Below are 21,281 nucleotides of genomic sequence, written 5' to 3'. Positions count from 1 at the left end.
GGAGGAAAATGTGATGCTTCAGCCAAAAGTGGATTTGTGGTTCATTAGTTAGCTTTCTCTGGTAGGATTGGTGCTCTTTTAACCATGAGAATGTTCCTCCTTGATAATCAGTGATAAAACCCTCACTCGGTATAGGGTTGTTGGACTTACGATTTCAACGCATTAACAAAGTAATGACCCATTTATTTTGGTTGTTCGCAACGTGTAAGCTGAACCCCTTGGTCTTAAGTCATCCTGTTGGTCTCAAAAATTAACAAACCAAATGGAACCAGGCTGAGTAATAGAGACTAAGCGGTTGAACTTATACGTTGCAAACAACCTAAATAAATGGGTCATTACTTTGTTAATGCGTTGAAATCGTAAGTCCAACAACCCTATACCGAGTGAGGGTTTTATCACTGATTATCAAGGAGGAACATTCTCATGGTTAAAAGAGCACCAATCCTACCAGAGAAAGCTAACTAATGAACCACAAATCCACTTTTGGCTGAAGCATCACATTTTCCTCCGATTTAAATTCCTCACACCCCTCGTAAACTTGCAAAATTTGCTCGAAACAATTTCCTTATAAATTTTTAGTGCACCTTGAGTTTGGGTCTCTTTGTCTGTGTTGATACAATCTAATTTGAGGGCAGGGAGGATCTTTCCTTTAACCCAAGATCATGTAGAAGCCCTAATCTTGACAAAAGCGCCCATAATAGGTCAAAGTAGAAAATTGAAAAATTGTGTTTTTAATTTTTTTGGCTTAAATGGAATTGTTGGTGCTAGGGACTATATAGCAATTGTTTATTAGAGTAAAAGAAGTGAAATGAGACTTACCAGGGTCAAATCCAAGGTGGAGTATTTTGGGTATGAGAGTTTCGATGAATTATACAAAATTGCTCGAGTAGCCCAAACCAAGCAACGTACAAAACTTGGCCTACCACCATTTTTCTTCTTTTTTTATGACTAGAAAGAAGAAACATAAGCCAGAACTAAGCAAACAACTTTTACCATAAAAAAATCAGAAAGCGACATTTTTCCGCTAAATTAGTCAAATTTAGAAAAATGCAAATATCTCAGGTTCTATTTGAGCTAGCCAACTTTCCTTTTAGGGTTGATAGGTCCTAGTGGTACCTATTGAACCCACAAAGTTTGAACCGAATCCGTGACCCAATCCCAGATCTCGGTCCACCTTGGGGTGGAGTTACTCTATTACACACTTCAGTATACGCACTAACGTCATGGGAATTATTTTTGTGCCTTGGATGATGCAATCTTAAGCACATCCAGGGCGTCAATTTTGTGTCCACCGGGGTTACAAAAATTGTCCAAAGTTGTATCATTGACGGATGTGCTAAAAGTGCATCATCCATGCGATAAAAAATGTCCCATGGTATTTGGTGTGCGTACTGTACTGAGGCTAATTCGACGCGTCCTAAAAGAATAATCCTAACTGTCAGAGCAGTTCCAAGACAATCCTAACTGCCAGAGCTGATCCAAGACAATCCTAACTGTCAGTGCAGATTAAGAACTATCCTAACTGCAGAGGTACCTAAAAGGTTCATGAAGTATCTTCACTGCAAATTAGAGACTTTCGATATATCTGAAATACAATGTCCACCAAGTGTCCACGTATTTATATAATGTTGAAACTTCGTAACGAGCCCTTCGGCAAGGGTATGTCTCATTTTCCTGTATCTTTTGTCCCCGCGAAGGTGGTGGCCAACGGCTCGTGCGTGGAGGCGTCTCACGGCTGGCCGCGCGTCCGCGGCTTGCGGCTCATGTTCGCCGTGCGCAGCTCGGGCGACGTCGCCCGCTTCGCCAGCGCCCTGTCCAGTTGCGAGACGCTGCCGAGCCTGCGCCGCCTGCACCTCAGCGTGTTCCACGACGACCGGGGCCGCCGGGGGGCCGCTGGCGACAAGGCGGCGTGTGGGCGCGCCGTCGCCGCCTTCCAAGCCGCCCGCCCCGACGTCCATATCAGCTTTTCGCAGACGTAGACCAGCTTTGTCTCTGCGCTCGGCGGCACGCGCGGTTTGCTTTGGGTGCGATTCCCTCTCGTGACTATACTTCTTTTGCGGCGATGTGTCACGGACTCCTCTACTTGAATACAAAAGATGAATAAATAGGTGAAGTATCAAACGATTTGTAGTAAGATTGATTCATACACAATTAAGGTTCTTGTAAAGTGGAAAAAAGTGGCCATATGACATTTTTTTTAATACTTGTGTCAGATGTTTCAATTTAGGGGTAAAAGTTCCTTTCTATTACATAAACTCATACCCTAAGACTAGGGCCCCAACTCCTATTAGTTTCTGACTTACGGAGGTTTACATAAACTTTTTGTCGTTTCCAAATTCTCCTCACGACGAAGGATTAGCTACCCAGTCTTCAGATTCTGGCAATTTTATCTATATTTGAATAGGAAAAAATAGTGTTGCCCTTTTTGTAAGGGAAGGTGGGGTACCATGTGACACGGCCACCGTGTGACTTTGGCTTTTTCTCCCAAACGGCCTGCTATCCAACAGCGGTAAGAAGACTCAAAGGAAGGTATCATGAAGGAGAATCGACGTGCAATTCGCCCCGCAAAGCAAAAGTGGCAGCTCTGGCGGCGACCGTCGGAACTACGTCGCCAGCTCCCTGGGTAGGGTTTTCTGGCCAGGGCCAGGCGGGCCAGACACGCTAAGACGCACGGGTCTGTGCCGCTACCGGGGCTACCTCACGGCCTCCACCAGCAAGGCTCATCGCCCCCACCACCACCCGGATTGCTTGAAAAACCCTAGGCACAGCAGCCGCGACTGTGGTGCCATCTCTCGGTTGCTTTGCGGGGCGAATAGGTCGTGACTCTCCTTCGAAAAGGACGGAAATGGTAGCGATCAGAATTGGAAACCGTCTTAAAATAGCTCATTGGAAACTTTTTCCATTTCCCGCCGCGTCCGCTTTTTACCTTTAAAATACATTTTAAGGACATAAGCCATGCAAGATGTTCTTCTTTGATGTTTTAAGCTCTAAATAAGCTTTGGCTCGATTCTCTACGGCATAAACTTTTCCCCTAAAACTGCTGATCTGGGCACCACGTGACACCACTGTCATTCGCTATGGGATTCCACGATTCACTCAATGCTCGGGAACCAAAGATGATAAATTGATAAACTCAACGAAAATAAAAAGCTGGAAGACTTCTACATTCATTCTTTGCACATAGGTACGCTGAATAGGATTTAAACCCTGACAAAAGGCCACTGTCACATGGTGCACTAAGGCTGTCACATGGTGTACTGCGTGGGTTACGAAGTGACACTTTGACTTAGGCCCATTCAACTCGGTATAACTCAGCAACCAAAACTGATAAATTAGAAATCTCAACAGAAATTATACGGTGAAGAATCATTTTGTTCACATGTCAACTTATGGATGTAATGTGATTGGTATTATTGGGTTGCCGGGCAGTTGAACAGAAACCGTCACATGGTACCCCACCTTCCCTTAATATCTGCCTTCGTTTTCCTGAAAAAACAAAACCAAGACCAAAATGGGTCAAAATCTCACAAATTTGAGGAAAAATTAAAGTAGGCCTGGGTAGCTAGTCCTTTGTCGTGAAGAGAATTTGGGAGAAACGACTAAAAGTTTATGTAAACCTCCATAACTCAGAAACTAATAGGAGTAGGGGCCCCCAACTTTGGGAATTAATTCATCTTATAGTGGTTGAATTTTGACCACAAAATGATCTTCCTGTGACAAATATTTCTAGGACATGCTTGTTTCACTTTACAGTATCCTTAAGAGGAATGCTAAGAGACAACTTAGCCACGGTGGCCTTTGGATGGGTTCCTTTCGTCATGCCGATTCTCAACGGTGTTTTCGACTTAGATCATCCCTGATTCTATTCGGTTTTGAATGACTCGCAAACCGCTATCTGATTTTCTCTCGCGCAGTGAAGAGCGGATCCACGCGGAAAACTTAAGCGTGTACTCAAAACACACTTATATGTTTTAAGTGTGTAGTGAGTATACACTCTGAAACCCTTACTAACTATTGAAGCCGTGCGAAGTCAAATAGCTTCATATAACAAAGTATTTTGGACATACGTCAGCTTACCCAGAAAGTAGTTAGCAAGTTACGAACTATTTTTTCTTATACAAAGTAAATTAAACGGTAAAAACGGTTCCTGTTTTTTTCAGGAAGCCTATCGGGATTTCCAGGGAGTTCCTGGGTACCGTGTAGTTTATGTGTTATGAACGGTATGCACAAGATAGTTCGTAAGGTTTTCAGCGTGCACACGTAAGTGCTCTCAGCAAGCGCTTTAGTAAAGAGATGGTTTCGGGAGGCAGGGGACGTTGCGAGAGTTGTCAACTTAGTGGAGGAAAGAGTGAATTGTGGCACACCTTTCAGGGGAAAGCAAAGACACCCCCACCCCCTCCCAAACACTTTGAAAACCTTACACACTATTTTGGGCCTTACAAAGAAAAGCAGCTTGTAATCACAAACTATTTTGAGCATGCATAAACTTAATAAAATACTTCGTAATTTAAAACTATCTCTTCGCATAACAAAGAAAATTAGTTTGTATGTGCTCATAATGGTTTTAAGCGTGACCCGCGACATGCACTTCAAGGAACTTCCGGCGCACCTGCGTGCGTTGAACAACAAGATGCTTCTCAATCTCACTGAAAGATTAGGTACGAGATGCTCTGGTTATGTCCTAAAAGGCACACCTGCAGGTGGTATTGAGTCAGATGGATCAGGTGTCCCTCAAGCAAATCGGCTTTATCACTGTCTACTCATGTCAATAGCAAGGGCCTGTATACGTGAAGGGCCATACGCTAAAGTGTCATGGGACTTCTTCTGTCCCATGAGTGATGCAATTTTTGGCACATCCGTTGGTAATACGATTGTGATACAAATTCCAATGAACCAGCAAATTGCAACAGGCTCCGGCCAATTTGTATGAAGTGGTGGACACAAAATTGTTTTACCGACGAATGCGCTGAAAATTGCATATCGTTCATGGGAAAAAAGAAGTCCCATGACGTTTGTTTAATGTGCACAGTGGAACGCAAACTATCCTACCCTTGAAGGCTTACCCCGTGTTGTAACAAATTCGTTGGAAAATAATAGTTCGAATTCACAAACCATTTCCTCCTATTACAAACAAAACAAAATTTGTACCCATGCTTGAGAAACTTAGTACGGATTTTAGCGTGAGTGTAAAGTAAGGTAAAAAATCAATTGTGGGTCACGAATCAATTGTGGGTCATTTCTTTCGACGGGTCACCGCAACCCCGGCGGAGATTGAATCGATTTGAATTTCGCGGTAGACCTTCCTCCAACCTTTCTTTGTCTCCCCAAATAGCGTGTATGTCCGAGCGACGACTGTAACAGCTCCTATCAGGCTTCAAAGGAAGGCCCTTCAAAAAGTCGCGAAAAATGCGCCCATCCAACGAGCCGAAAAATCGTTTGTTTTTCAAATTGCCACCGTGAAGCTATTACGAGGTAAAACGGGACGTCCTTGCTGATTTAGGTTCATAATAGGTCAGGGAACATAAATTTACCATAGTACAGCCGAAATCATTCGATGCCATGGTGCGCGGGTGATGGCAAAGTAGCGTTCGCTACCATGTCCGACCCGTTATTTTTGACGAATTTTGCGGTAGTTTTTCTAATATTTTTTGTTTTCTGCGCTTCTGAATGACTGATGTATCACAGTAAATTCCATTTTTCTGCTCAGTCACATATAGTACTACGATACGAAGGTTGTTAAGCTTAGGCTACAGCCCCGAATGACAACGCTAGCTCTTACTTCCGGTCCGCCATAAGGCTTTTTTTGTTGGGAAGGGGGCATTGCGGGGCTTACATAGCGCCCGGAAGGGGACCGCTCTCTAACTGCAGGCTAGGCACCCGAGGCCAGTGCGGCCCTGTAGGAGTCAAATCAATCCCTACAGACTAAATATTCTGACTGAAATAGATTATAAACTGTAGCAATACCTCACAATGACAGGGTGTGGTGTTGGATTGTCTACCACACCGGCGGCCCTAGAATATGCACTATAAAAGTTTCGTCTCTAGTCCAGGACGTTTAACTCACATCTGTCTCACAGTGAAATAAGCCTGTTTATGTCGGTTTATGTATTTTTCCTCTTTGAGTGAAAAACGTGCCTGCTTGGTTTATTGAGAACCAGGGACCTTTTATTAATAAAAATAAGAAAATATCTTGCAAAAGTGGTCAATTTACAAGCAAAAAGACGAAATGGCCCACAATTGATATGACCCAGAATTGATTCATTGTACTACAGATCCTGCAGTTTTCACGATTCCGAAAAATAAATTCAGAAGTGAATTCCTCTCGCATTTAAGCAAATCATATCCAAATTTGAGCTTTCTACAATGCTGACCCACAACTGGTTCCAAAAATCAATTGTGGGCCAAAACAGACTATTTTTATAACAGCCACAGCTTAGTAAATATGGATGATAGACGGGGCTACTATGCTGCAAAACGTAGTCCAAGGACCATAGTTAAAGGCCGCACATGCACTTTTGTCACCAGGTCAAAATTAAAGGCCTTAATTTGGAATTTTCAAAAATGTGACCCACAATTGATTTTTTACCTTAACGTTAATTCGTCAATTAACGTTAACGGCGTTAAGTAACTTCGTTAATCGTAAAATTAACTTTAACAGCACTGGTGTGGAAGGCGGAACGGGCGCGGGCAGGGAGCCGAGAAACCTCTGTCAGTAGGACTGTTGGTACGGTCGCCGCACTGTTTAAAAAGGTACTTTCTCATATATGACGAGGTGCCGCGATGTGCTGTAAATGTTTCGGAAAGAGCTACCATTTATTGTTTTTAATTGCAATTCTGTTCGCGAAATCATAACAACTGTTGGGAAAAAAATGAGTGCTGACTGAATCTAGGTGAGAGCACGAATCGTTTTCATTAATCGTCTTGCAGTCTGCAAGACGAACCGGCGAACCCCCACTGGGTGACGTGCTCTGCTTGCAGTCTAGCTTAGCAGCCACTACACTTGAAGAACGGCATAAAATTACGTTTTACACGGTAAAAACGTCCCCTTGGTATTTAAGGGGATTTTTTCTAATCCAAGGGAATAAAATTAAGGGACTCCCTTAAAATTGAGTGTCGATTTCAAGGCACTCCCTTGAAAATTGATAAAAGCAAGGGACTCCCTTGGAAGTTCGGGCTGGGGACGCGGACATGAAAGTGAGGTTTCGGCACTGCTTGTTTTCACGATTAGTTTTTACGGTATCAATAGCTTCTATTGTTTTTCTTGCTTTGACAACTGAACGAAATCAACACCTATTATCACGCAAACAATCCCAATCCCCCATTTCACAAAATATGAAAGGTCAAAGTCGCGAGGTGTAGCGGCCACACACTCTAAAAAAAATTGTGGTAGAAATCCTATAAAAGTATCGGACGCATTTAACCTATTCGGTATAGGATTTTTCCCACACAGGACATGGTAATTTTACCATGTGTCGATATGGCAAAAATCCTATACATGTTGTTAGGTTTCTACTATATTAGGGTGTGGGAAAAATACTACACCGTGTATGGTAAAAATCCCATACGAATTGTGGGATATTTTCGTTACATGAGGCGGTAAAACTCCTATTCAAGCATAGGAAAGCTTGTTTAGTGGATCATCGTTCGGGAAAACATGGCGTCACATCTCACGGGAAGGCATTTCCAAAAATGAAGTAATGAGTGAGGATTCCAGTAGAGGTAAACTCAAACTCGGAAGACAGTTCAGTCCTGTCTAGGTAACCCTCAGACGAGGTGGACCTCTTAAACATGAAGAGGATCTTGCGTGCACCCAACCCAATGGCCGACCGCAGTCGCCAGCGAGTGGCAACATGGAGATGCGTTTTTCTCGACTATAGTGTCATATTTTGTTTAAAACTGGAAGCCAACGGCTAGGGCTGACACTTACTTAGGCAACAGATGATATAGTTGTCGAAAATTATTTACTTTAGTAACATAAATCGGAAATACTTATTGGTGAACGGGCACGGCGCTCCAAGCGCCACCTAGCGGCAGGTTTGTGAAACCTGCCCATACCCTTACCCACAGTTTACGTTTTTACAAGGCAACTTAACAATAGACGATGTCAAAATGCTTTGGAGCGCTACGTTTATTTTCAGTCCCATTATACTAGGGGTACGCGCCGTTTAGTTTGGGCGAGTAGTAGGCGAGCGATGCGTCTGAACACATTCTTATATGAGATGGTGAAGAATATGTGCAAAATAAGGCCAATACGGGGTCTTCCATAACAAAAGGGCCGGACTTAATGTCATTTTCGTGATTATCCTGCTGAAAACTGCAGGAAACAATAGGAAACTAAACATTGAAATTTTGGTCACAAATTGGTAAATTTTGGGAAAAGTAAAGGTCTGGGATGAAATCGGAAGTCATTTTCGTGATCAGCACACCAAAAACTGCAGGAAACTATGTAAAACTCGACTTGAAAATTTTGGTCCGAAATTGGTAAATTTTAGGAAAAGTAATGGGCTGGGATGAAATTGGAAGTCATTTTCGTGATCAGCACACCAAAAACTGCAGGAAACTAGATAAAACTCGACTTGAAAATTTTGGTCCGAAATTGGTAAATTTTGGGAAAAGTAAAGGTCTGGGATGAAATCCGAAGTCATTTTCGTGATCAGCACACCAAAAACTGCAGGAAACTATGTAAAACTCGACTTGAAAATTTTGGTCCGAAATTGGTAAATTTTGGGAAAAGTAAAAGGTCTGGGATGAAATTGGAAGTCGTTTTCGTGATCAGCACACCAAAAACTGTAGGAGTCAATGACTCACCGAGGAAATTTTGGCCCAAAATCATGTAATTCTAGTTGAATAAGTATGGGTCTGCTGTTGTTAACATGAACGCAATTTCTAAGTATGTTTCCTGTTCACGGTGTCGTACCATGAACCCTGACCCTGTTACTCAGTCGAGTAACATTCAACTGCCAGCATTGAATTGCTTAATACGATTCACAAATGCCTCAATTACCATTTGATATCTCCTTGTTGTTGAACTTATGAATACACAATGTTATTAGTAATACCTATAAAGCCTTTTATCTTCCTTTTATTTTAAACTAGCGGATGAAACTATATTGATTTATCTGAATTAATTAAAAAGAGACACATTTACAGGCAGGCTGATTGCAACTACTTTATGGAGAAGACTTTCTATCAGATCCAATGAATTGTTCCATAGAATCCGATGTCGAGCCCACTTTTTGCTAAACGCAAGTTAATCTTATTCATAATGATAGTCATGATGTGATATTTAATCTTTGAAACAGTATAGCATAAGTATTTACCTGACATTCAAAGTAAATTAAAAAGAGAGCCAACTAAAACCTTGACCGACACAAATTACCAGTTGTCGCAGACGATGTATGATGAAGTTAAAAGAATCGTCTCATGAAATCATATGATCAAGTCACTGAATCGTCTCATTGAATCAGATGTCAATGTCAAACCTTGTATGCGCTCCACTCACTCACCGTATGGTTATCTTTAAGATTAGTACTATAGTAAACTTACAGCATTGCAATGAAGCCTTTTCCAAGAATCAGTGCCAAGAGTCAGCAAGGGCTATTTATTTTTGCAACATTAGTGTCCAGAGTGTACTTATAGAATGTATTAATTTATTCTCTAACTGTTATTTGAGCAAAGCAAACAACTAAAAAGTATAGTGTCTGAGAATAAAAATGGAAATACACTCACAAAGGTTAAAAAGACCAAATCATTCTTGCAAATATCAAACACACTCCACTGACCAAAACATTTCCTCTGTAGCGGTGTAGCGGGGGAGGGGAGGGGGCGGACGGACGGACGAACCGCGTAATAATTGTCACTTTCATTTTCCGTATTTCACTGAGTTGACACCCGGAGGGGTTTCAATCATTCAAAAATATCAAAAAACTATGACCGTACTCACTTCTAAGCCCTTCTGCTTTTTAGTTTGTTTTATTTGCCAATGTTTTGCTAGGTCCCGTATTTGAGTCGCGGCCGCAAGATAAAAATTGCTACGAGCTGCCACCCACTCCCAAACCTAACCACGCTAAGAACCTAATTAAAAAAGATTTTTTAAATATTTCAAACAGTAGTAATCGTGAATATAAGAAAAACTCCCCCTGGGGGAGTTTTAGGAGCCTTCCGGTGCAAAATTTTTGAAACTATTTGTGCGGTAGTTGCTGAGAAACGTGAGTGAGTTACAGACAGACAACGCACGACCAGTCACTTTTTGGTGCCCCAAACACGGCAGGGGCTCGCTATCGCTCGCCAAAATCTCGTAAAATTTCGCAAGGATTTAAGGGGCAGTCTCGTCCCTGCCCCCTTTTTTTGGGGGGGTTTTTCCCCCCTCTTTTGATGACGATGATTTTTTAATATACCTTTAGAGACAAACGGAAAAAACCAAATGAAAAAAGGGAAATTTTTTACAACATTTTCAAAAAAAATATTTTTTTTTGTCTTCAGTTGAAAGGGGAGTTATGGGGAAATGCAAAAAAGCCGACAAAACATAAAAAATTTCACTGCGCGACAATTTTCTCCGAAAGTTCTTAACTTTTTGGCAATCGGTTTGCGGCATCTTGAAGATAAAAAAATCCTCTTTACTTTAACCTACAATCGCCATATAGCCCAAGGATTACACTTTTTAAAACGTAACCAAAAACCTATACAAACTTAGGAACGGTTTTAATTTAGGTTTTCCTTGGGCTATATGGACAATTGTAGGTTAAAGTAAAGGTGATGTTTTCATCTTCAAGATGCCGCAAACCGATTGCCAAAAAGTTAAGAACTTCCGGAGAAAATTGTCGCGCAGTGAAATTTTGTATGTTTTGTCGGCTTTTGTTGCACTCCCTATAACTCCCTTACAACTGAAGACAAAACAAAATTTTTTTTTTGAAAATGTTGTAAAAAATATGTTCTTTTATTTGGTTTTTACCGTTTGTCTCTAAGAGGTATATTTAAAAAATCATCGTCATCAAAAGAGGGAGGGAAAACCCCCCTAAAAAAGGGTACAGGGACGAGACTGCCCCCTTAAAACCATAGCTCATTTGCTTAAATAGTTCTCAGAGTTTCCGCGACTTTCAGAGACTTACCCATTTCAAGTTTTACTGAAGAAGTCGAAATAATCCAAAACCACATGAGATAATGGGACAGAACAAGATACAAAATAACTTTAAACCGGTGTTAACGAATCGTCTATAGTGCCAATTTCTAAAGAACGATTTGAAACACATGAGCTTTTGTTTACTTTTCTCTGGGCAGTTTTGCCGCCTTAGTCCCTGTGCAGCCTGTTACCATGAATATCCGTTTTGTTCCCCTCTCTCCTCCAAAGATTTTTCAGAAATGTTTGGGATTCTTACTAATGCGTTGTAGGAAAAGCACTATACAACGGCCTGAAGTACGTAATAGGATTTCTACTAAAAAGTGTGGCAAAAAACCGATCAAGAGTACAGGAAATCAAATTCCTATACCCGGTTCGGATTTTTACTACACCGCATTGGCAAAAGAACGAAAAGCATAGGAATTTTCCAAATCACGTATAGGATTGTCGTTTCCCATACCGAAGTTGGTACTTTTACCATACGACGGTGTAGTACAAATGCCATTATTTTTTAGAGTGCATTTCAAGCGACTTGCTTAGAAAACTACAGAATTCCAAGCGAGTCCCTTGGAATTACTCAAACCGACCAATTTTTAAGGGGACCCCTTGGAATTTGAGCTAATTCCAAGGGACTCTTTTGGTTTTGCTAGATCCCGGGGATTCCAAGGGGACGTTTTTACCGTGATAGCTCTACCAGTGTATGATTCGCTCATCAAAACTGCGCAACGCATTGCCAATGACGCGCAGAAACGTCATAAGATCGTCATAACCTCAACGGGAGTCAGGCGCTGCGTTGTGATGTCGGAAGTAGAGACACCCTGAGTGCCTTAGCGAGGTGTGACTCAGTCCTGCTATCTGTGGCCATCTTCAGCCTGTGGCACTTCAGAATCAGCAGATAGGTGCGCCCCGACGATTTTTCCACGCTACGTACTTTTCTGCAGCGCACCGAAAAGAAACAAGTCAATATAAACGAAGGCTGCGCACGCCAAGGTCAGTTCTTCGACGTAGCTACTTGCTGTGAAGTGCCAGTATGTGGTTGTGCTGGCTGCTCTGTCTGTCCGTGCTGAGCGTGGACGCAAGGGGGAGTCTCGCCGGCAGAACATTCGATGGCCCGACCATCGACATCCCGGAGGGCTTCCTCATTGGCGCCGGCTCGGCAGCTTTCCAGATCGAGGGGTCGGAAAACGCAGATGGTGAGTAGCACACACTATTTCAACCGAATGTGATATTTGTTAGAATGTTAATTTTGTCACGTTCGCTTAGGAGTAGGTTAGGGAAGAAAAGTGCAGGGTGCGCACAACACCATGGCCTGCAGTTATCCTCGTCGCCTTTTTGATAGGGATTCCGCCTTCGGATTTTCATTTCAATTCATTTCAACTTAAGTTGAAATTACTCGAAATAACTCAAAGTCAAGACATCAGTTCTATGACGGTGCACTCTTCTTACCCTGTAGTGCTTTCCTTCCCCATCGTACCCCTTAATAACGATGTCACATTCGTTTGAGTGTTGATCCACGACAACCTTATCAGACGATCGTGTCACGTTCAAACAAATGTGGCATCGTATTTAAGCGAACGTGACAATAAATATTCCAATGAAAATAACATTTTGATTGTTAAGGCAAGGGCCCAAGTGTGCTGGATGGTCTGGATACGAAGGGGGCGGCAGACTCCTATCGTCGCTACAAGGAAGACGTTCGGGCAATAAAAGATCTGAAGGTAAGTCAGAAATGTTGACTCCTATTGTGACTTGTATCATAACTTATTTATTTTCCGATGTGCTCTTTCCGGACCAAATTTAAAGTATGTGCCAATAGGATAGAGGAAGATGCCTATGAACTTGTAAGGTCATAGGTGGGCTCTGTCCTGAGCTGTGCGGGTGGTAAAAGTGTGTCTATTGCGACTTTTTTTGGGGGAAACTTAACTTTTCTTCCTACCCTAGACGAAGGCCAAGTCCCGGCCAGTGGGCCATCACCCGGCCAACACCCGGCCAAGTCCGGCCAACACCCGGCCCAGGCCCGGCCATCACCCGGCCAAGTCCGGCCAACACCCGGCCTGGGCCCGGTCAACTCTGGCCAAACCCGGCCTCGGCCAACACCTCGCCATCGCTTGGCCAGCACGCGGCCCATTCCGGCCATACTAATTAAACGGCCGAAAAAGGGTATTTTCGCTGTCTAAAGCGCTTCCGAGGCTCCCCATAACACTCCCGGCGCCTTTTTCGGTACCGCGGTATTAGTGGGTAGGCGAGCGTGTGTCGGGTCCGAAATGGCATACGATCATGTGTGGTCTAGTCCTTAATGGAAATGGTAAACAGTGGGTAGGCAGCCCCGCAGACACGCCTGTTGAGCAGGCTGGCCTACGCTGTACCCTGGCAGGCGCTGGCTCGGCCCTGGCAAATGGCAACGCGGGTGACATGGCGATCAGGCACCTAGTGATTCTAATGCCGGAAAATTTCCGGGGAAAAATGCAGAAAATTTCTGAAAATTTCCGTATTTTTCCAAGAGCCCCGGAAAAGATGGAAAAATTCAAAAAAATGCGCATTTTGCATGTTAATGAAGTCACATGACAAAATCGCTGAATTCCTGTTATTTTTGAACACAAAAGTCAGTCGCAATGACTTCGTAACATTGTTTTTCGTGGCTTTCGTGGTTGTGGTCGCCTGCTGAAGCTTCTAGAACCGTAGAACGGGGTAATATGAGACAAATTTCGAGGTTTTTCGTGGATTTCCCCCTTTTAATTTCATTTTGAGGTACTGAGGTGTTCATCACTTGTTCATTGACCCTTTGGCTACTCTCCCACCAAATTTCAGATTTTTAGGTGCAGTAGGGACCTTTCAATTACTCTCGGAATGCCGTCCCATATTTCCCTGCAATGTGGGGTAACATGAGACAAAAGAAAGAAATGTTAAAGAAGTATGGATAATTAAATCATTTAGGCGGGTTTGGAGCTTTTTAAGTTCTTTTCATTCATTTTAAAGATGATTGGAACCTATAATGGAGACGATATAAAATCTGGAGGGGAGAAAGATAGGTGTCACTAAAGAGAGCTCAAAAATGTATAAGAAGTCATGAGTTGTGCCTGTCACATGAAAATACTAAACGAAGAGCTTAGATACCGGTCAGGTAGCAAAACAAATTCGTGTTAAAATCATTATTACTTGAAATTATTAACAGTGGAGTATGTTTGGCCTCATATTTCAAGCGAAAAGAGGTGTCTATATTTTCCCTGCAAGGTAACAAAATTGTATTCCATCTGGAACAGGCAGCCCGAGAGTAGACATGACGGAACAAAATTTTGTCCTGATTATGTTGACATAATTGCCTACAGATTTAAACCTCGTTCGGACGAGAACCCAAGTTCTAACCGAGGTTTCTGGGGAGGTTTTTACGAACTTTATGAAACTTGTTAAAATTAAGAGTTTTTACCTTTGGTTCTAAATAGCCCTGGCGAGTCTCTGATAGCCTCCGTGCGTTTTCTGTGAGCTGCCACGGCCTCCTAGATCACGACAAAAAATTCACGGTAGTCTTCTGAACAACCGCTAGAGAGCAACACGACAAAAACCGAAAAAAGTGCGCTTTGTCTCGATTTTCCTTCATGTCTCATATTACCCCGTTCTACGGAAGGCAGTGAGGGGGATGGACACAAACGTAAGTGCATCGGTATAAGCAGTTGCCTTGTCTGGCGAATGTCAGGTGTTGTCTCAGTAGTCCATCACAAGTGTGAGGCAAGCTAAAAAGAGTTGCTACGCTGCCCACCTTTTAAGTATTGATTCACTCGCCCCCGCCGATCTCGTCGCCGTCGCTAGATTTGATTTTGACTGCAAATGTCACAATGTGGATAGGGATAGGGGTGGATAAATAAGTATTGTCAATAAACGGCCTTACGGAAAAGTATTGCCTTCAGAACGGCGATACATAGAAATATCGCCAACTGTACAATAAAAGTACAACAGGGATTGTAGAAAGTACAACGAGTATTGTACAAACCACAACGAGACCTGGTCGGCACAACGCTCATCGTGCCGGCTTCATTGTACCAGGTGGCTCAGAAACCCCGAGACAAAATGATTGCAGGCTACACGCCTGCAGCCGTGCATGCGGGCTTGCCTACGCTCCGGTCTGCGGGCGCCGGGACGCTCTAGGGTGGCCACTCGTCCCTGACGCACTGTCCACCGCGGCGCTGTCCTTCGCGGCACGGCGCAGTCCGCGGCGCTGTCCTTCGCGGCACGGCGCAGTCCGCGGCGCTGTCCTTCGCGGCGCTGTCCTTCGCGGCACGGCGCAGTCCGCGGCACGGCGCAGTCCGCGGCACGGCGCAGTCCGCGGCACGGCGCAGTCCGCGGCACGGCGCAGTCCGCGGCACGGCGCAGTCCGCGGCACGGCGCAGTCCGCGGCACGGCGCAGTCCTTCGCGGCGCTGTCCTTCGCGGCACGGCGCAGTCCGCGGCACGGCGCAGTCCGCGGCACGGCGCAGTCCGCGGCACGGCGCAGTCCGCGGCACGGCGCAGTCCTTCGCGGCGCTGTCCTTCGCGGCACGGCGCAGTCCGCGGCGCTGTCCTTCGCGGCGCTGTCCTTCGGCGGACAGCCCCACGGCGACGGCGCTGCGAAGGACAGCGCCGCGGTGGACAGTGCGTCATGGACGAGTGGCCACCCTGGAGCGTCCCGGCGCCCGCAGACCGGAGCGTAGGCAAGCCCGCATGCACGGCTGCAGGCGTGTAGCCTGCAATCATTTTGTCTCGGGGTTTCTGAGCCACCTGGTACTTTGTACAACAATCGTTTTACTTGAAAAGTACACTAAATTCCTGATAAAAATTTTGCCAGAAATTAGTGTATTTTTGCAGTGAACCTTGCACCACTAGCTTCAACACGCAGTTCGTTCTCTTCAGTTTTTTATTTACAGTTCTTCCCTCAATTGTGCGTTTTCAGGTGAGTACCGCAGCCCATCTGGATCAACCTACTGTTGAGGGAGCAGCAGTCATCAGCCCTACAGGATATCCCAGCGGTTCTCAACCTTTATCGGCTCGCGACCCCAAATTTGCAGCCAAATATTTCCGCGACCCCCAGGAATAATTTCGCAACCCTACAGGACCCCTCCTTTAGCATGCCTTTGTTACGGGGTGCGATTATCCACCTTCGTAAGGGAGCAGTATTGTCTCAAAGTTGCTCAAAACGGTTACAAATGCCTTTGAAAAATCGTGTTTTGGGCCGACTTTAAGCAGAAACCGCGCCTGATCGGAGACGGGCCTTCGTTTTTTTCCAACAGGCAATTGGTCTTTGGACCTACCTTTAGCATGCCTTTGTTACGGAGTGCGATTATCAGCCTTAGTTTGGGAGCAGTAGTGTCTCAAAGTTGATCAAAATCGTCCTAAGTGCCCTGGAAAAATCGTGTTGTGGGCCGACTTTAAGCAGCCACTGCGTCTGATCCGAGGCGGGCCTTCGTACTTTTCCGACGGGCAATTGGTCTTTGGTAGGGTCAGGGCGGGGAAAAACTAGACAGGGGAAGAACTGGACGCCCCATATTTTACTTCAAATGCCGTATGCACAGACTTAACTATCGTGCGGGACCCGCTGATGGCACGGAGCAACTTTTGATACTTTGTTTAGCTGTGAATACTGTATTCGAAGTTAAATATGGGGTGCGCAGTTCTTCCCCTGTCCAGTTCTTCCCCGCCCTGACCCAACTCACCTGAAAACGCACAATTTAGGGAAGAAACTGTAAATAAACAAGCTAGGGCCCGCCCTTCCGTCGAACCGAGTTGCCAGCTCCGCTTCGCTGCGCCGGCAACTCGGTTCGACAGGGGGCCGGCCCAGCTTGGCCTGCCGGCGGCCTTTCCTCGGGCCTTCGGCCCTCGCATCAGACCCAACTTGGCCAGTCGAAGGCCCGGGCCTTCGGCCCGCTCGCATCACACACACCGTGAGCGGGTAAAGCAAAGTTATCGATGTACCATCGTGACTTAGGCCCGCCCTTCTATTCACAATATGCAATAGTCCTTACACTTTTTACTCCAACTGTCCTAAGAATATGCCCATTCCATTTGTCTCTTCGCCCCCATTCCGAAAATACCCATATTTGCCATGCTACTGCAACTCCTTGCAATAGAGGCACAGCAGGAGCGCAAAACGAGACCGTCGCACTTTTTCCCATGACTCATGAAGGCGGGCTCCTGGACCCCCCTTCCGACCCCTCGTTGAAGAGGTCTTGCCAAGACCTATCGAAAACTTAAGTAAAAATTTTCAGTCGGTCGACCCCCTTTTTTCAAGATCCTGATGTGACTAATAGACGAAGTCGGGCTCCTGGACCCCCTTTCCGACCCCTCGTTGAAAAGGTCTTGCTGAGACCAATCGAAATCTGCAATAAATTTTTTTAGTCGGTCGACCCCCTTTTTTGAAGATCCTGGTCTGGCCAACTTGTAAAAGCGGCCGATGAGGTCGGGACCAGGTCCATTCATCTTGTCTCGGCGCCCCGATTCCAAAAATACCCCCATGTGCCCTGCTAGCACCAATAATGGCGGAAATCCCCCTCCCGCTCATGTAAACCATGATGCACCTGCAGCAGCCCTTGTGCGACCCGGACGGGATTTGCACCACCGGATTATTTGTTTGGACGGTACTCCTGAAGTACCCTCCAAATCTGGTTACTCTAGCTCAACTCCTTCCTTGTACACAGACGCCAACAACAACAACAACAACAACAACAACAACAACACACAGACACAAAGGCAAATGCATAGGCCCTCCCCCTATTTTTTGAATAGAAGGGCGGGCCAAAAAAAGTGAAGAGAACGAACTGTGAGTTGAAGCTTGTGGTGCAAGGTCCAATAGTAAATGGTCTGCCCAACCCCGGCCACACCACTGAAAAGGGGTGCCTGATCGCCATGTCACCCGCGTTGCCATTTGCCAGGGCCGAGCCAGCGCCTGCCGGGGTACAGCGTAGGCCAGCCTGCTCAACAGGCTTGTCTGCGGGGCTGCCTACCCACTGTTTACCATTTCCATTAAGGACTAGACCACACATGATCGTATGCCATTTCGGACCCGACACACGCTCGCCTACCCCAATACCGCGGTACCAAAAAAGGGCGCCGGGAGTGTTATGGGGAGCCTCGGAAGCGCTTTAGACAGCGAAAATACCCTTTTTCGGCCGTTTAATTAGTATGGCCGGAATGGGCCGCGTGCTGGCCAAGCGATGGCGAGGTGTTGGCCGAGGCCGGGTTTGGCCAGAGTTGACCGGGCCCAGGCCGGGTGTTGGCCGGATTTGGGCCCGGGGTGTTGGCCAGGTGAGGGCCCGGGGCCTGGGCCGGGTGTTGGCCGGATTTGGGCCCGGGGTGAGGGCCCGGGTGATGGCCCACTGGCCGGGACTTGGCCTTCGTCTGGGGATATTGCATAAATTCAACCCCTCCACGGAAAAAATAACCCTTCAGTAATCAAAGGGCGTCCATAATTAAAAATTTTTTTTTTCGTGTGCTGAAACGAACCACTGGTTGTATCCAATCTTATGCAATTTGGGGAAACAACCATCAATTAATAACACATACATAAATAGAGTCTAGGTAGGACCTCTATGATTGTCGCACCTCTTTTCCTTAAAGACACACATGTTTTATATAATGTTGGTCCAGGCACCCCAGTCCAGTCTCATCCTCAAACATATTTTGTGCCCATTAGATATGGAATCACCCGAATATCCCGTCCAGCGCACTAAATTACTTTGAAATTTTTTGTGCATCAGCTTAGCACAAAATGGAACATCCGTTTCGATAAGCACGAATTTCATCCGCAGCAACGCACACTTTCGTGCTTAATTACGCCAAAATTCGTACATTTAAAAACGCATGCTCAATTTTGCGCGAAGCTTATTCACCGAAGTACACATACTATTGTACATTTTTGTGGATAAGCTTTGCACAAAATTGAGCATGCGGTTTGAGATGCACGAATTTGTGCGTTACTACTAAGCACGAAAGTGTGCGCTGTTACACATAAAATTGGTGCGTATTTAAACGCATGTTCATTGTTTAATTTTGTGCAAAGCTATGCACAAAAAAGAACATAATAAATTGGTGTGCATAGTAATTTGGTGGGATCCAATGCTGAATGAACCAATCTACGTTCTCTTTCTCAAGCTGCAAGCTTATCGGTTTTCCGTGTCCTGGCCGCGCGTCCTGCCTGACGGCGACAGCAAGAAGCCCAACCAGGCTGGCGTCGACTACTACAACAACCTCATAAACGAGCTCATCGACAACGGCATCCAGCCAATGGTGAGAGTCGTTACAAGTATTTCGTTCCTTGGGAAAATTTGTGCTCCATTGATTTGAACTAGTCGCTTCAAATGTTGCGAACACTAATTGGATGACTGAAGGGGTCTATTGCGGACAATGAATTCCTAGTCCGATTGGACTGCTAGCAACTTTCAGAGATGTGAGTTTTTCTACTGACAAGTTCCTTTGTTCTCTGTGCTAAATAGATTGGGCATTAACAAAGGTACCTCTCAAACAAAGTTGCTGCAGGTCTCTTCGGAAATTCTCAAGATTCTTCATGAACTTGTGAACAATCTTCGGGAATTTGCGAAAGTTCCTGCGGCAACATTACAGAAGAAGCTCGACTATTTGGTAGAATTTTGCAGTGTATTATGAGGACGCTAGATGCTTTGCAGGCATGCGAATTGCGAGCTGTGTTCCTCGCCTTCACGGTACGAGCCCTTCTTCCTTCTTCTTCCAGATTACCATGCTCCACTACGACCTTCCCTTGGAGGTGCGAAAGAAAACGGGAGGTTGGACGGATCGGAGAATGGTTGACGCCTTTGCTGAGTACGGCGACTTCCTGTTCGAGAATTTCGGTGACAGGGTAATTGCTTCAGAGCATTACTCAACGCAGATGACCGAGGAAACACTACAAACTGAAACTGAGAAGTACACACTTGCAAATGCACCCTCGGGAATAGACGCACTTACGACTGCATGCTTGGCCCCGTCACTCCATGTGCTTGCACACTGGTAAAACTGGAGCGTAGTTGTATGCTTCATTGAAGCATACAACTACGCTTGAAGACTTAACGCTTGACGTCAAGCGTATGCATTTAGATAGGCGGGAGAGAGGCGAAATGGAGAACTACGCTTGAAGCCGAGCGTAATTCTACTACGCTTGAAGAAAGGCGTAAAAGTACGCTTGAGTTCTACCAGTGCAATGCTTGCCAAGCATGAAGTGGTAAGTGTGCACCTGAGGTATGCATTGGTGAGGGCGTGCACACTTAACGCATTTGTACTATTTTGTACGTGGTCGCACACAATATAAAAGTTGCGAACTTTGTCGAATTCGTGCGATTCTGCGCCCAAATTTATTCGAAAAGCACGCATGTGCTGTGAGACCATGTTCAAAAATAGTACAAAGGAATTCGGAGAATATCTAATAAGCAGTCAGGTTTGCAGTGAAGCTGTGCGCTGACTTAGCGATGACTGGTTCCGAAACAGGTGAAATTGTGGACCACCGTCAATGAGCCTAACTACTACTGCATGAGCAGCGCCATGGGAGGGGGTGGCCAGAACCCTGGCGATGACTACAAGTGCGTGCACCATGTCATCCTGGCGCACATGAAGACGTACCGGATCTACCAGATGAAATATAAAGCAATCCAACAAGGTAACCCAGATTTCCCTCTCTTATGCTCTGAATGAGATCGGTCATGTCCCTATGAATATCATGCTAAGTCAGTCTGGAGAGAACGGTTCTCTATCTGTTTTTACTGCCTGCTTCTTATAGCAGACGCCGTTTTGGGGGGGGGGGAATCATTTTTTGCCTATTGACAGCGGTAAAGTGTTGCATCTTGCCTATCTTTTAGGCGGCAATCTAACAGGGGGGGGGGGGGGAATTGTCCTTTCGCCCCTCCTCTGGATCTGCGCTTGGCAGACGCATTTCTGTTAGCAACCACAGTACTTTGTTGTTTTTCAAAGCATTACTTGGCAACTTCTTATTACCGTACTAATGACGGTTTTTAAATAAATTACAAAAAAGTTCTGAGAAGAACTCGAGAAGAAAAAAGTAAGTACGCAAAACTCGTGAGAATGAGTGTACTGTTGCAAAAGTACGGCTTTTGTCCTTTTTGATCTCTTCTTAACTTCCGTCTCCGCTCTTCTCAAAAGTCAAAAGTACCCTACTCAGTCCTGAAATTGTGTTCGCT

The 21,281-nt window shown here is 45.2% G+C and overlaps 2 protein-coding genes across 2 annotated transcripts in view; one reads left to right on the top strand and one right to left on the bottom strand.

Annotated features, from left to right (window-relative positions):
* LOC117643136 (lactase-phlorizin hydrolase-like) overlaps positions 1–21,281 on the bottom strand; it is an 81,753-nt gene that overhangs the window by 39,797 nt on the left and 20,675 nt on the right. The gene's annotated exons all lie outside the window — the stretch shown is intronic.
* Positions 1,961–20,711, top strand: LOC117643139 (beta-glucosidase 7-like). The gene is made up of 6 exons (XM_034381837.1): positions 1,961–2,108; positions 12,058–12,309; positions 12,737–12,834; positions 19,231–19,365; positions 19,826–20,016; positions 20,575–20,711. The coding sequence occupies exons 2-6, from the start codon at positions 12,147–12,149 to the stop codon at positions 20,576–20,578; spliced, it is 591 nt and encodes a 196-aa protein (XP_034237728.1). The 5' UTR covers positions 1,961–2,108; positions 12,058–12,146; the 3' UTR covers positions 20,579–20,711.

Source organism: Thrips palmi, unplaced genomic scaffold, assembly GCF_012932325.1.
Source record: "Thrips palmi isolate BJ-2018 unplaced genomic scaffold, TpBJ-2018v1 HiC_scaffold_16, whole genome shotgun sequence".
Classification (NCBI taxonomy): Eukaryota; Metazoa; Arthropoda; class Insecta; order Thysanoptera; family Thripidae; genus Thrips; species Thrips palmi.
The sequence above is the reverse complement of the archived record's forward strand: the minus strand, read 5'-3'. Positions and strand labels throughout refer to the sequence as shown.